Raw genomic sequence first — 15,777 nt, 5'->3', positions numbered from 1 at the left:
TCTGGTCAGCTTCAACTTCAGCTGAGCTTTGGCAGTGCTCAGAAAATAAGTTTAAAAGGTTTTAGTACCCATGAGGGTAAAACATGTTATCTGGAAAAGTAAGACCTTGCAGTCTTGGAGGAGAGCAAATTTTTTTAGACATTTTCATGAAGCAGAAATAATATACAGAACAACAGGAACAGCAGAAACTGAGATGAATGAGCATCATGTTAGGCTTGTAAAAAGCAGTGCTTTAGTATTCCAGTAATTAAGGACTTTGGGACACAAAGGATCAGGAAGTGCACAGGAGCGTCCAAGAACAAAAGCATCATCAAATATATAAAGGAATAAAGGCTGAATATTACACCAAGGTTTATAAAAAATGCATGCAAGACGCAGAGTTCTGATCAACCTATGATCCATGTGACAGATAACACCAGAAATATCTAAATACAACCTGACAAAACTAGCAGCTACTGCTTCATGACTTGAAGGAGAATGACATCTAAGCATTAGTCTAGAAGATAAGATCTGGTAGAGGCTAACATTCTTTCTTTTTCAGGGGATATAATAATGGTAAAAATTGCATCTTCCTGTATTTCGGAATCCATCCACTTACTTCAAGAGGTTAAAGTGATAGTTCTCCCTACAAAATGAACATATATTAGTGCCCTTATTTTACAATCAGTTAGCAGGCAGTAACAGTTAAGAGACTTGTTTTGTAGTATGAGAAGCGTGCAGATTGAATAATGCTTCCAAACTAAAACAGAAGTTACATACATGAAGTCTGACATTCCATAAACACATTTAACAGAAACCCTCAGAACAAACTGTCTCCCAAGAATGGGGGTTTGCAGGCAATCTGTACTGCAAGCTTAGTCAGCTGGTGCCAGTAAACATTCTAAACTCCAGAAGAAGCTGAAAAAGTTACATCAATGAACAGTGATATAATTTTAAGACTAGTAATTGTCCGCCTGCCCTGTGCATTGATTCTCATGGAATACAACCATTCAGGACTGAACAAGCTATTACTGAAATATAAACAAATGCAAGGTTAGAACATTTTTGTAGTATGTTAAAAACCCATTACTTTTGTGCTCTAAAATAACTTGTCAGATTTACTCCATGCTGTCTTCAAGAAGTTAGTTTTCAGCTTCAGTTTAAGCAAATGAAAATCACATCAGAGTACTTGAAAAGTGTATCTGTAGAAGTAACAACTACTTTACAAAGAAAATATCTCTCCATTAAAACTATATAATCCTTCCATAAGGCGCATGTAAATCACATATTTGACCATTGACCCACTGAACCAAAAAAACAGTACCAAAACACCATAAACAACTGTAAACAAGAAAGATGTGGACTCAGCTCCAAATGTATTGCTAATCATAATACTAACACATTTATTGCACACCAAGTTTCTTCCAATAAGATGGAACATTTACTAAACATTGAGCTGTAATACTCAGTCACTCAATAATGCTTTCCAGTTGGGGAATCAAGTACATTTATAGCACATTTTGAGAAAGCCTGTGCTCATTACTACCACTACACAACACAGGCATAAAACAAGACCTACTCCCACTGCCTCAGTTTTTGAAAGACAATATATTCTCAATCTGAATCTGAAAAAAAAACCAAACCAAAACTACTTTTCAATGAGACACATTACATAACCCAAAAGAAGGACTCCCACTGCTACATTCTCCACCATGTCTTTAATATGAACCATGCAAGATGCTAAAATACATCTTAAGTTATAACATTTTAAAAGGAATGACACTCATACTCCTTTACCTGAGACTCCACAGTGCCTGTGATCATAGAAGTGTTGCTGGTGCATAGTAGATTTTTTGTATATAACATGAGGATGACCGTTCTCGTAACTGTAGTTACTAGAATCTTCTGTTATATTCCTTAAAGGCTCAATAAAATACTCGTCATCTTCTGTAGCAATGACTCCATGCTTAAAGAAGAAAATAAGAAAATAAAAACTTACAAAAGACAATATAAAAGCCATATAAAAAGCTTAACTTTAAAAAACATTCTCTGTTAAGAAATCCACAGCTAGAAGCCAACACATAAAATAGTGCATAAGCCAGCTCTTCTCCGCTTATTTTAGTGTGGTGCCTAAAAACAACACAATGAGAAAAAAAAAATTATCACTGTCATATTGTTGGAGTTCTTTCACTTTTTTTTTAAGATGTAGTAAGAAAGTAAGAAACATTCTCAACATATGACAAATAATGTTTTTACAGAGATGTTCCAAAACTACAAGATTCATATTCACATCAAGCCAAAATTGCATTGCTCTAATGGCAACACCAATATCCTGCTATGATGTCACACTGCTAGATGCTTAAAGCCAAACATTCCATCAAAGACAAACGCCATGAAGGATTAATTTCAGAACACATATTCAAAGAAACCATTCACTATTTCACATCTAGATGCTTAATCCAAAAACTGAGCTAGTTAATAAAAGTCAAATTATTTATATTATTATACACTGTCTACAAAGTATTTATTCCTTAAAAGGTCTTGCCACAAATCTAGCATATAAGAGTTGTTGCAGACTGTGCACTAGACCTCATTCCCCGTAACAAATGAACAGTTTTGCCTCATACTGTAGTGTAGAATAGTAGATATTCTATTCCCATAACTTTCACATTTGTGAACTCAGCTTCTTCCAAACAGGAAGTGGTTTATGAAAGAAAGGGGAGATTTCAGGCCAACTATGCAATTTCCTGAACCTTCAGCAATTAAAATTGAACTTTAGCAGAAAAACCAGGTTTGGGATCCTTCTGGATATAGAATTATTGGGGAATAAGCCCTGACAGAGTTCTACACCCATACCTGCTAAATAAAAAATTCTGATACCCGTATGTAGAAAATTCTGAATGGATTAACTTTCTACAGAGGGAGAAAGAGCTATTCTTCTGATAGAAGCCAGGGAGCAGGAACTTCTGCATTCATATCCTGACCTGATGAATCACAAATTTCTACCACACCTTTGATCTGTAAAGCAAGTACTTCTCATGAGTCTTTTTTTAAACCTCTACGATCAGACATAAGACCACTTGCTCCATATCTGCTCTAAATACATCATAAAGCTGTTTTCTAAGATCAGAGCTTGCCTTTGTACTCTTGGTCAAAGCTCTCGTCCTATTACTGTTGAGTGCATCATCAAATGCCTGCTGTTCTTCACTCCTGAAACAAGTAACAACGTAAAATTTACAAAATGAAAAATCCTGTGTAACACACCAGAAAGAAGTGTTTTCCAAATAGAGTTGTATTATAAATTGTGAAAATATATGTATGAACAGACTGCAGATTCCAATTACACATTCCTTACACTGCCACTGTAACAATAAGTGTTCTCTTCAGTGGTATTTTTCATTATGAACTCAATTTTTGACTCAAAAAGGTAACATCAGGCTCTATATTCACCTGGAAGATGCCAGTATGAAATTCCTCTCACAATGTCTTCTTGTTACTTGGAGTCTAAGAATTTATTAGAAAATCAATCATTTACTGGTATACTGCTGCCTAAATAGTATTGAAAATATAAACCAAATTGTAACTGGGTTTGCCAGATGTGCAGAAAGAACCTTGACAGTCTGGACTGCATCCAGTCTGGATGTCAGACATCTGAGTTCAAGTGAATTCTGAGCCATTATAAACTCTGATATTATATTCCCACAGGAAGAGAATCCTGCAGAGTGGTTCTGGCCAACACCATGAGGCTGTCCACTTCATGCCAAGCTGGAGGAGACAGAGGTACCATCCAGCCTGATTAATAAATAGTGGTAATTATACATATATATCCAAAACAATATTCTAAACACCAGTTTTGGCTTATAATCCACTATTTCAGCAAAACAAAATTTCCATTGAAAAAGGAGATTGAAATAATGCCCTTTTAAAGCATTAAAATGAATTAATTTAATTTTCTTTTTTGTTTTGCTATTGTATTTTAACAGTTCATAAATTAAACTCCTGCTCCAAAGCATCGGAAATATCATTAAGACATAAGAATGACCAGAAGAGTTTTTGACAAAATACCATGAATTTAAGAAACAAGTTGAACGCATCAAGTAGGTTACTACAAGGAACATTCCCAAGATTATTATCTAAAACAGATTGTTTGAGGTCCTGTGTTATCCAATACCACTACAGAGTGCCAACTCTTGCTAATATATATAAGGTCTGGTTCCAGCAGTTTGACATGCTCAGATAAATTTGTGAATCCACATGGATTCACATGGAGTTCCCTTAATTTGTGAAAAAGAATCTTTTTTTTGTCAGGCTGTCCAGCAGGGGCCTTAACCTCCTTCAGATGGGGGAGGTCCACCAGTTGCAGAAGAAACCAAACTATGGAGGACAAGTAAGCACATGCCTTCTCCACACAGTACTACTGTTTCACAATTTTTCCATGCCTTGAACCTTTCTAGACTTTAAAAGTATATCCATTTTTAACATAAAGCAGCAGTAATGGAAACAGCTGAAAATGTATCAGTGTTGTTCAGCATGTCAACAGCTGGCTATACACTTCAGTGTGGTTTTATGACTAAGGAAAAAGATTGCATTTGCTTACTGTTTTCTCAAAGATGAAAACAGTAGTGATCTGGCCTGAGACAGCACATCATAGAATCTAACAAGACAAACCAGGACAAGGACAGCTTGTATTTAATTTTCTGAATACTAAGGCTATACTGCAAAAAGATATGAGTACCAAAGATAGCCCTAGAGACACTGATCAAGAATACTAAATCCTTTTTAATATAATTTTTGATATTTATAAATTATTTTATAAATTACGTATTATTTTACATAAAACTCAAAAATACCATAGTATACACAATTCATAATATACATAAATAGATGCCTTCTTTAGAGTAAAAACAGCTTTCAAATGAGCTAACTCAAGAAAAATATGAGTAATTTAAACATATATGTATTTCAGAATACATGAAACAATCATTAAGTCTTCCAGCAAAACAGTTCCTACTTTAACCTACTAAGATCATGCTTTTAAGTCACAGTCGCCTACCTGTGCTTTCCATATCACTTCTGTTTGGATGGAGAGAACTGTGCTTCACAGCACAAATTTTACACAGTGCATGGAACTTCACATGCCACGGAAATATTGGACCTTTTACATTTAACATTTACTTGGGACCACAGTAGCCTCAAAATATTTCCTACTACTGATCCTTTCAGTTCAAAATGACAAAATTCTCTACTGTGCAAAACTTGTTTGAGCGCTCAGTTAAGAGCTTTGACATCTGGCAGATGACAAAGGTGGGTCAGAGTGCAAAAATGTTGGGGGTTTGCCTAATTCCACTGCTATAGCCTCCAAAACTTCTTCGAGCCTTGCTCCTCTCAGAATCAGTCAAACTTCATTCCCTTGAGGTAAAGCTCTTCTCTGTTTAGCCAGTCTACCACCATTTCTTCTCTTCAGTATGACATACTCAGCTTAGGCGATGCCTCAGTCTTTTTGCCTTGTACCCAACGTTTGAAGGCCCTAAAATGCTGGTCATTGCAGGCTCTTTTATGATACGGCCAAACCTGCAATCCATCCACAAATGTAGCATTCACTACAGTAAATATGAGTTTGGAAGGCCAGCAAGCCTGCCAGACAAAACCTTCAATTTTCTCATATGATTGTTCACTGGATTACAGAGCTTTCCTCACAACTTCAGAACCATTTATAGCATAATCAGGCAACAGCAGATGGAAACTACTGGACTGAAACTTCAGTAAGTAGCAGTCTGTAATTCTTGGACACTTGGTAATGAGAAATATAGAGAGGTTGAAACAAGAAACAAGAGAGGAAAATGAACTGATTGCTTGTCACTTTTATTATAATGAAACTGAAAGCCCTCCTTACACTTACCAAATGCAAGCATTCTTCAAAGTCATACAATATATGTTAATTAAATCATGTTCTCACATGACCACTCTGCATAACTAAACAGAGGAACTCGAAATATTCAATAAGGGGAAGAAACAACCTATTTGTCAACAGTGAAGCTCAAGAGAACTAGAGTAAACGTAATGCATAAATTTTCCTTGTGAGCAACACTCACTGTTAAAAATCACTACTTGCTTTAAAATTAAAATGACTGGCTTTGATACAGATGTTAATCAAGGACTATTAGAATATGACTGGCAGTGACTTAGAGAACAAAAATCAAACTAGAAAATATGACAAATGCCTTAAGCACAACACATTCTGAACTATCAATAATTCTAAAACAAGTAATATTGTCTTCAATATTCATTGCCAATTGCTTTATGAAACATGTTCTTACCAGCAGCTGCATAACAAAACATTCATCAGTAGGAATCATCATTCAAAAATAACTTTGTGATGGATTTTTCTGAATGAAGTGGTAATTCCCATAGACAGTGCTCTGGAAGACCCTGGTAACACTGGATGAGTTTCTGTACAGTAGATGACGATACTAAGTCGAGCCTACTGTTGCATCCCTCTGCAGGATTCCAGCCACTCTGAGAAAGGTCCATGCGCCACCCCTGCTGCCGCTTCTGCACTATGACAGGAGTCTCACACACTTGTGACCACCAGGCCTTCCCAGGAGATGCAATGGACATCTGATACTTGCAGTCACAGGTAAAGAGGCATGACCTCGGAGAACTTGAGTGCCAGTAATGGTGTGTCTAGAGATAGGATTAAGGCTGCCTTAACGCCCAAAAGACACACATAAGAGCTGATGACAACCACAATCATTGAAGACGATGATTTAACTGGGAAACACTCTACACTAAAGTTACCTTACAGATACTGAGTTAACATACTGGCACCTAGAACCATAGGCAGCTTCACTCCAGCAGAACAGTTAGGCTGAGGGCAAAGGGAAAACACGCAGCATTGGGAATGCTAAATGTCACCTCAGGGTGTAGGGCACAGAAGAAACAAAAAAAAGATTCTTCTTCACCATAACATCTTCCACGCTTCTTTGAAGAAAAGAAGTGCCATGAGGAGCAAGAGATGGGCAAAGACAGAAAAACATGGACTTTTTTTTTTTGCTTCATCCCACTCCTGTTTTCCTAACATGAAAGGAGAATAAGAGTCAGCTAAGCCAAGAGCAGGCATTCTTGGCTCACTCCCTTAGCCAAGGTCAAAGAGGAGCTGAAATGGGATCACCATGACACTTACTGCAGGCTCCAAGGGGGCCAACTAGTCTGTGCATCAAGTAGCAGAAACTCTAGAGATAAAAAGGCATGCAGCCTCTGTTAAAGAAATGAGTCCTGAAAGAAGAGATTTGGTCTCCATAGTATTTTTAGCTGAAAAGAACTCAAAAGCAAAGATCAAGTATATTAGGCAAAGAGCTTAAATAACTGCCACCAGAAAAAGAAGTTATTACATGGCAACTGCGACCAAAGTGAAAACTGTACTAAATTCAGATCTATCCACTACAAGTCTGCACCAACCAAACTGTGATACCACACTCAATGGAACATCATTTTAACTACATTTCTTTGAAAGTGTTCACTTAGCCCTGGAAATCCCCATTAAATTATTTTTCTTCAAGAGTTCTACAAAATGTTAAACTAGACTGCATGAGTGATACCAAAAGTACCTGCATGTAATGCAACCTATCTAGGTCTGAAGCAGTTAGCTTTTGTTTGAAAATAACATCCCAAGAGGCATTATTCAATAGCACTTTCAAGGACAAATAGGAATTAGTTTAGCAAGTCTGTGCAATCTTTTTTTTCCCCTAGCAATTAGTTAGATCTGCCTATTCCTAAAAGATTGACCAGCATTCTACTATAATAAAAACCACAATGAGTAACCATAATATATATGTATATTTTTACTACAGAAAACACTGGCTCTTGATTTAGTATTTCATAGTCATGCTCTTCTATTTTAGTATCGTTACTCAGTAGTCTGCTTTTTTACTTTTTTTGCATTTGTTTTCTGATTTTTTTCCCATGCAGGTCCTATTGTCATGTGATCAAAAGGTCACCACTAAAAGAAGAGATGAGAATAAATGAGATAAGAATTTCTAAAACTATTGTTAAATGCAAAAGTTTAAAATTTGTAAACAAAATATTTCTGGAAAAAATAATTTAAATAATTACTTTCTGACGCTGCTGTCTGCTAAAGATCAATTTTTCTCGTCACGATTTTAATTTTTAACAATGATGACTTCTACATCACTAAATTCCTCTTCTGTTATATACTCATAGTTTCTAAACCAAAATTCTCAAAGATAAGAGAGTGTTCAGTTCCATCAATGTCTCTCTGTAGAGATTCAGCATCCTGGAGGATCCACTGCTTCCTCCTCCCCACCCCTTGAACTTGCAAGGCTTTTATAACCTGTAAAGATCTCAGCACAGACCTAATCTTGTAGCCTAGAGCAGATACTGTAAATACTGAACAGGCTGCCTTCTAAATGACTGCAGAATTGGGTCTTAGTACTTACATTAAGCTTGAAAAACTGATGACTACTTTTCCCCAGGACTTAGATCAGGTTTTAGGGGTTTTCTGCACCTTCCTGTCTGATTGCTTCCTACAGGGACTCAAAAAACTGAAAGATACGCCAATTAAATTCTTCTTCTGTAATTTAAAAGGGACAAGCACGCTATTATACTAGAACAAGTAATACAGACTTACCAGACCATTGCAGTTACTTAGGGCCACTTTAGTTGTACTGAGCTGGTCTTGCAAATATCCTGTGTAATGACAGTGGTCTAAGAAATCATGCTTCCATTGCGGTCCATCTTTCCCCCAGTACTCTACTGTAAAATGTCTGGACACCAAATCTGTGTTGAGAGTCAGGTTTAAATGAAAGTGCTTGCCATAGGCAGAAAGTTTAAAAAATAATTTAGATGCTGCCAGTTCTTGGACATAAGGGTCTGCGCTCCTCCTCCTTCTTGAAGGTTTAGCATTTTTCACAGTAAAGCTGAGGAAGGCTCCATTTTGATCAACCCTTATTGGGATTGTTAGTTGGTAGTGTTCAAGGTAAGACAGGAATTCCTCTTTGTAATCAATCACAAGGTAAGACAGTCCAGAGAGTGGCCATAGAAGAAAAAATATAACAGGAAACAGCAAGTAGTAGCATAAACATAAACCATATTTGGGTAAACTTCATCACTCTCATTAACAAAAGTAATTTTCAGGTAAATGCACAATGTAGCATTTTACTAAATAAAATAAAACATTGTTTTCTTTCTTTGCAAGTCAAGAAAACATGTTTGATTTCCTATTAATTTGATCATCACTGGAATTATTTCAATACATATCTTTTTCTATTTATCAAAAATACATACCATTTGGGGCTAAATTCTACCTTAAAAAGGACATATTTTTCCCAGTGACACCATTCGAAGACAAAAGCTATTAAATCCACTTGCAAGAATATAAACAGTATTAAGGAAAAGTATTATACTGTAAAAACAAAATTAGATTCTTACTTCCTAGTCTAAAAACATGTTAATGTTATCATGGCAAGTCTCTCAACTGTTATCAAGTACAACATCTTACTAGATTTAATTTGCAAGGTTTTCCTATGCTGAAAAGTAGATAGAAAGAAGTTAGAAGGAAGTTTAATCTGCATGACAATAAACCATGAAAATACTGAGAGCAGAGCCCATATGATCTCATGAATTATATAAATATGGTTTAGAAAATACTACACAAATACAATGCAAAAGCAGATGCTTCTTGCTGACTACAGAGATCGGACCCCTACCTTGAGAACTGTATGAAAGCCTGCTGTCACTGTGAAATTCCGATGAAACCATGACTAGGCTCAAAATCCATGTCCACGTCTTCCCAAAAATTTCCATAATTTAGAAAAACAGAAAGCTTGTCTTTTTTCTTTCTCTTTGGAGAGCTACTTGTGTGCTATAGAGTTAACTCCACTCCAGAATTGCACCATAACATGTATAAATATTTTATACTACTTCCAAATTAACTATAGGGTGTTCCACCTTTTGATAGGTATTTTGTTCTATATCTGCAGTCATTTTCTCAAGTCAAAAAAAGTATTTGTAAGTTTCCTTAAGATATGGGTAAGATGTTAGACTGGATAGTTACTGAATTTGCTCCGTTTCTTTTCCTGAAAAACAAAAGAAAATGAGTCAAGGCAAATTCTTTCTGCTAAAACAGATCTATGCTGCAAGACACTAAACCACCAGAGTGAACTACACAAGGCAACATTTTGAAATAATGTTCATCCAGTATCAATTTTATGGTCCCATACCACAATCTTACCAAAAAAATGAAGTACCATTAGTTCACTGAACAGCAGATCCATATAGCCTATGATACACTTATCAACTTCATGTTACTTTTATGAATTCTTACACCTATTTAATGTTTCTTATTGTTTATATACTTTGTTCAGACTTCTTCCATCCATAATCAGTGCTGTGCACTCATCGATTTCAGCGGCTAATAACAGGTCCCAATATACTGGTAGATAAAGGAAGACCCACGAAAGAATGCAGAATACAGTTATCTGATCTTTCTGCAGCATGTCTTTTCTTATTATTTGGGCCAGGGTTCTGCTTATGCAGGCAGGATTCTCATTCACTTAAATGGGAATGCTGCATATTAGAATACTAAAGAAAAAATTTCAGTATCTGAAGGTATTCACTATACACATTCTAATTTTTCAAATATTTGTCAAAAATGCTTTGTCTAGATCTTAAGTACAGTTTGATGAAGTAGAATATATTTTTATCTTGCTTTTGCAAGTCACAAGACTAAGCAAATAACATATTACCTGCCTTTTGTCTTTTTTTTCTTTTTTCCTTTTTTTTTTTTGCATATAAAACACTATTGCAACAATAGTTAAAAACAGCTCCAGCTGCGGCCAAGGATTAAACAGAAGATCCATGCATTCAGCTAACAGTCTAGTATCATAGGATACCAAACCATGTGTTGTGTCAGCTGGTACTCATCAGTCCACTTAAGCATTTGCAGCACACCTATGCACACAGCAACTCTGCTGAGCCAGACAATGGAGAAACAGAACACCTAAGAAGGGAAGCCTGTTTAAAAACCACTTTACAAAAGCATACAGAGCCACTTACACATGCACCAGATAAATTTGCCTTTCTAAAATTCTGGGAATGATTTACAACGTTCATTCAGACAGGTAATACAGCTACAGCTAGTGGATTATTTGCAAAGGTTTTATAAAGAGCTGTAGCATATTAACTCCACCAAAAAAATCAACATCACCCAAATCCTATTTACCAACATTACAATGGATATTGGATAACTTCTTAGCCAATTTGAAAGACACCTAATTACTAACACATAAATGAGGTTAATCTGACCAATATCTACCTTTTCAAACCAGGTTTATAAAGAGAATAAAATACACTTTGCAAACATACTTTGGGCTTTCTGGTATTTCTTTTCTAGGGAACCATAAGGATTTAGTGATGTCATTCACATGTGGCAAGACTTCAAAGAATATTAATAAAAAACATCTCTGTTTACATTGCCATGTAGAACATTTATTTCTTAGCTAATATTTAGTTAGTTTTTAGATTTTACAAGTTTTGAAGATACATAATTAACCCTAGACTCTTCAGCTACATTAGTACAGTAAATAATGTGCCTTACTTCTAATCTGAGAATGTACAATTTCAAATTCCTGTCACTGAATCTTGCTTTATCCCTGTCTGCTAATGAGCTGCTTTCCTTCTCCTTGTATATACAGTTATAATCTGATACAAGCACCTCTTGACACTTTCTGATAAGCAACTCAACCTATTTGGTTTATCTCACCCTGTATAATCCAGTTTCCAGATGTCTGAATACTTCTGCAGTTTTTCTCTGAACCTTTTCCAATTAATCAACATCCCTTTTCATCCATAGACACCAGAACTGGACACTGTAGTCCAGTAACATCTCAGTATTGCCATATATAGAGGTAATGTTGCCTTACAACTTTTACTTAGCCAAAATATCCTAACAGAGAGCTCATGTTCAGAGAGCTCTCATTCAGAGAGTTCATGTTACTATCAGTTAGGCTTATAGTAAGTTATCCTAACATTAAGGTCTCCTGGAACTGCAGTACCTAAGGAGTAAGGTAGCTCAGAATACTGGTCATAAATTAGAGTGCCCATTATTTAGACACCAAAGGCCCATACAATAGGCTATAAACACATGTTGGTCAACAGTGTCCAATAGTCACTCATGTCTAATGTTCTTGCAGGGGTCTCTGAAAAGGTCTCCGTCATTTCAAGCTTCACGCAAGACCAATCTCCTTACACATTAAGCTTTCTGGAAGTTTCAGCAGAATTTTTTTACTTCTTCTTCAAATGTATTTATTGCCAACTTAACCATTGATACAAGCACACCACACGTAGTCATATTAATGCTCTGAACTATAGAGTAGTAATAGATGCGAAGGATAAAGCACTCAGGTAACTCCAAGATACAGTACTTTCAGTATGACATTTGGTAGGAACCTCAAAGCATCCATTCTCTATATCTATACCCTTTTTTCTTTCCATTCTCCTTGGCAGAGTATATTAAGCATTCCATTGTAGATTGTTGTCAAATGCAAAATTTGGTCAACACTAAGCTTACAAATATAAGTGACACTCGGTGCCATGGTCTAGTGGACATAGTAGTGTTGGTCATAGGTTGCAGTCCGTGATCGGAGAGATATTTTGCAACCTAACTGATTAAGTGATAAAGCAGACTATGAGGAGGTGACTAATCAAACTGCTCAGAACAGTCACCTTGGGAGCTTCCATCTAAGCAAAGGTGCCTTGGTTGCCCAAGGCACCTCTTAACCTGAAGGTAGCTCAAGTTTTAGGGCAGGGAAGCATCCGACACCGCTGTCCCAAGAGCACCCCACATCAGGGTGAATCCACCACCCCCCCGCCAAGCTCCGGCGCGCTTTGGCGACGGCAGCGCCGAGGCGGCCAGAAAAGACACGGCACCGCACCATCGGATCACAGAGCCCAGACGGGGGTTACGTCTCAGGGCGGGGTCGGCGAGAGCGATAAATGCGTGGAAGAGAAAGAGACCGCCGCTCAGGCGGGCAGGACAGGGGGTTGTCCCTCACGCCCCCTCTCCCGGCGGCTCGGCCCCCGCCACCTTCCCGCCCTCCCCGGCCGGGCCAGGCGGCCGGCGGGAGCGCCGCGGTGAGGCGCGGGCAGGGGTGGCCGCCCGCGCCGGCTGTACGAGTGGTTGCTAAGGAAATGGGGAGGGCGGCGGGAGGGAACGGGGCGGGGGACGGGCATCAATCACACAAATTCAATTACAGGTATCGGGGCTGGCCGTGAACAGCGTTGAAGGGTTTCAAAGAGCCGGGGATTAGCCGTGCCCCCGGGAGTTTCCCGAGGCGAAAACTTGCGGCGCCCAGACTGCGCCGGGACGAAGCTCGGTGAAAAGGAACGGGGGCGGCGGTGTCAGGCAGGGAGAGGGACATTGTACAAAGGGAAAGGACGGATTCGTCCTCCCAGGGGAAATGGACCAGAAGCCGAGGCGTAGAAGGGTGAAATTACTTGCCGTGCGGGCCCCGGTGTACGCAGGGGCTGTCGCCCTCTGAGCCCTCCGCCCCCGCTGCCCCACGGCCCCCGCCGGCCAGTGCCAAGGAGCAGCTGTCATGCATCTTGCAAAAAAAACCCACCTCCCGCCCCCCACCCAAAAAAAGTCAACAGGCTAGAAAAATACATGGCTACACAAACAGCCCGTTACATGCGCACATTATCTGTACATTTCTGCACAGAGAGTTAAAAAAACTAGTACTGAAGCAAGTTGGAGATCACCAGACACACATCCCTCAAAGAAAATTCAGAAAGAAATAAAAGAAGAGCCTTCCTCCCTAGAGAGGCTGAAGGGTAGAGTCTGGTTGCTGTGGTGGAGCTGATCCTAAAGTTAACTTTCAGCAGTCCACTTCCAGACAGCAGCGCTGAATCTATTTGGATAAAACGCGTGTGACCCAGACACTTGGCGTTTGGCCCAAAAACGTTGCACCGGCAGCCCAAATAAAAACAAGAGTCTGACTCTCTCTCTCTCTCTCTGCCTCTCCCTTCTCTCTTGTACAACAATGAAAGAAAGTAGCGAAGACAAAATCCGCACACACATCACCGAGGAGCAAGAGCTCACTTACCTCCTCCCACCAAACAAAGTCTCTTTGAACCGCGGGCCACTGCAGAGACAGACACACACCAACAAACATGAGCGCGCAGGGTTAAGAGTCTGGCAAATCCCAGGCGGCTCGAAGTAAATCAAAACCACACGCTTCCATCTTCCTGATGAGACCGGCGAAAGCCCGACATCCCCGCCAGCATCGGCTGCGCGACGGCGGCCGCGCCGACCCTCCGAGCCCCGACACAAAGTGTGCACTTGTCTGACCGCGGCACGGCCGGGAGCGGGGCTTCCTCAGCTCCGCAGCAATCCGGAATAGCCCTGGGTTGTCGCTGGGGTTTGGGGGCTGCTTTGGTTTTCATCTGTTGTTTGGTTTTGTTTTCATAGTTTTTCCTTTCCTCCCTCTACCAACGATTTACAGCTAAAAGTATTTTAAAAAAAATCTAAAAAAAAGTGCACTACTCGAGATCGTACTTCATCAATCACGTCTCTTATCGGTTGAAAAATCCTGGCATCCCCTTCCCCCATCCTTAAAGTTCCTTTCCGAAATTACTCCAAATGCACTTCGCCTAACGCAGTAGAAACCTCTCCCCGCTCCCCAAAGCCCTGGACGAACCATTATTCGGGACACAAGAAAAGCAAAAAGTTTCATTGAATAGCGTGAAATCTTCCTTACCGTTTTCATCTTCAATTTCTGATATAAAGTAAGTTTCAAAGAATAGAGATTGCACAGGACGATTCCCGTATTCCTCTCTGCTTTTCCCCTCTGTGCAAGCAACCATCAGGGTTATATTCTCCAACAGAATAAAATTCTCTAGCCTTCCTAAAAGGGGTTTTTAGAAAACGGGCTGGCTTGGCAGCAAGGATGCCATCAATTCACCCAAGCTATCACTCTGCACATTTTGTCTTTCCAACAAAAAGAGGGGGGAAGAAGGAGGGGAAAACAGGCTTATATTGGGGTGGGGGTGGGTGCCCTCCTCTTGAGCAGCCTCCTCTGTGCAAAATACCATGTGAATATTATCTGAGTTGGGGGGAGAAGGGGGGGGCGAGAGACAGAGAGAGGAGAGAGAGGAGGAGGGGGTAGAAGAGGGAAGGCAGGCAGAGCAGGAACGACTCAGCGGAGTTTGGATGGAGTAGCCGCAACGCTTTCGCAGCCGGCGCCGGGCCAAGCGACGGCGGGGGAGCCTCGGGCGGCGGCGGGGCCTTGGCCGCCTCGGCCGCCTCGCGGGGGACGGCGCGGGGCCCGCTGACGTCAGCCTGCAGATGTGCCGGGCCAGGGTGCCGCGCATGCGCGTCCGTCACGTGGCGGCGGGGAGGGGAGCGGGACCCGGCGAGGGCGGGGCGCGGAGCGGCGGGAGCGGCGGCGGGACCCCGCCTAGGGCTGCCTGTGGGGAGGACAGACCGGCCCTCCCAGGGCAGCCGCCGCCGCGGTACGGCCGGCCGGCCCAGGGTGCTAGCGGTGGGCGGCAGGATGTGGTGGCCCCCTGCTGCCCTCCATACCCTGCCCGTTCCGCGCGCCGCAACGGGCATTATGGAAGGAAAACTCCTAAACAGCATGTCCAGCGGAGCGGAGGCGGTGTCTGAAGTCCGCGCCGCGAGCAGCAGCCGGGGCCGATGGTCCCGCCGTGCGCGCATCGCGCTTTCTCTTTCATCGACGGCGGGGAACCGAGCGGGGGTCGGGGCATCGCTACCCCGTGCGG

The 15,777-nt window shown here is 40.5% G+C and overlaps 1 protein-coding gene across 1 annotated transcript in view; it reads right to left on the bottom strand.

Annotated features, from left to right (window-relative positions):
* ADAMTS6 (ADAM metallopeptidase with thrombospondin type 1 motif 6) overlaps nucleotides 1-15,088 on the bottom strand; it is a 147,997-nt gene extending 132,909 nt beyond the window's left edge. The window contains exons 1-4 of the mRNA XM_008924697.2: nucleotides 14,754-15,088; nucleotides 9,705-10,073; nucleotides 8,627-8,991; nucleotides 1,777-1,945 (exon numbers count right to left, since the gene is read on the bottom strand). Of these exons, the coding sequence (XP_008922945.1) occupies nucleotides 1,777-1,945; nucleotides 8,627-8,991; nucleotides 9,705-9,801 (631 nt within the window). The 5' untranslated portion in view covers nucleotides 9,802-10,073; nucleotides 14,754-15,088. The remainder of the gene's footprint in view (nucleotides 1-1,776; nucleotides 1,946-8,626; nucleotides 8,992-9,704; nucleotides 10,074-14,753) is intronic.
* Nucleotides 15,089-15,777: the final 689 nt, after the last annotated feature.

The sequence above is a fragment of the Manacus vitellinus genome, unplaced genomic scaffold (assembly GCF_001715985.3).
Source record: "Manacus vitellinus isolate BGI_N305 unplaced genomic scaffold, ASM171598v3 scaffold_18_pilon, whole genome shotgun sequence".
Lineage (NCBI taxonomy): Eukaryota > Metazoa > Chordata > Aves > Passeriformes > Pipridae > Manacus > Manacus vitellinus.
The sequence above is the reverse complement of the archived record's forward strand: the minus strand, read 5'-3'. Positions and strand labels throughout refer to the sequence as shown.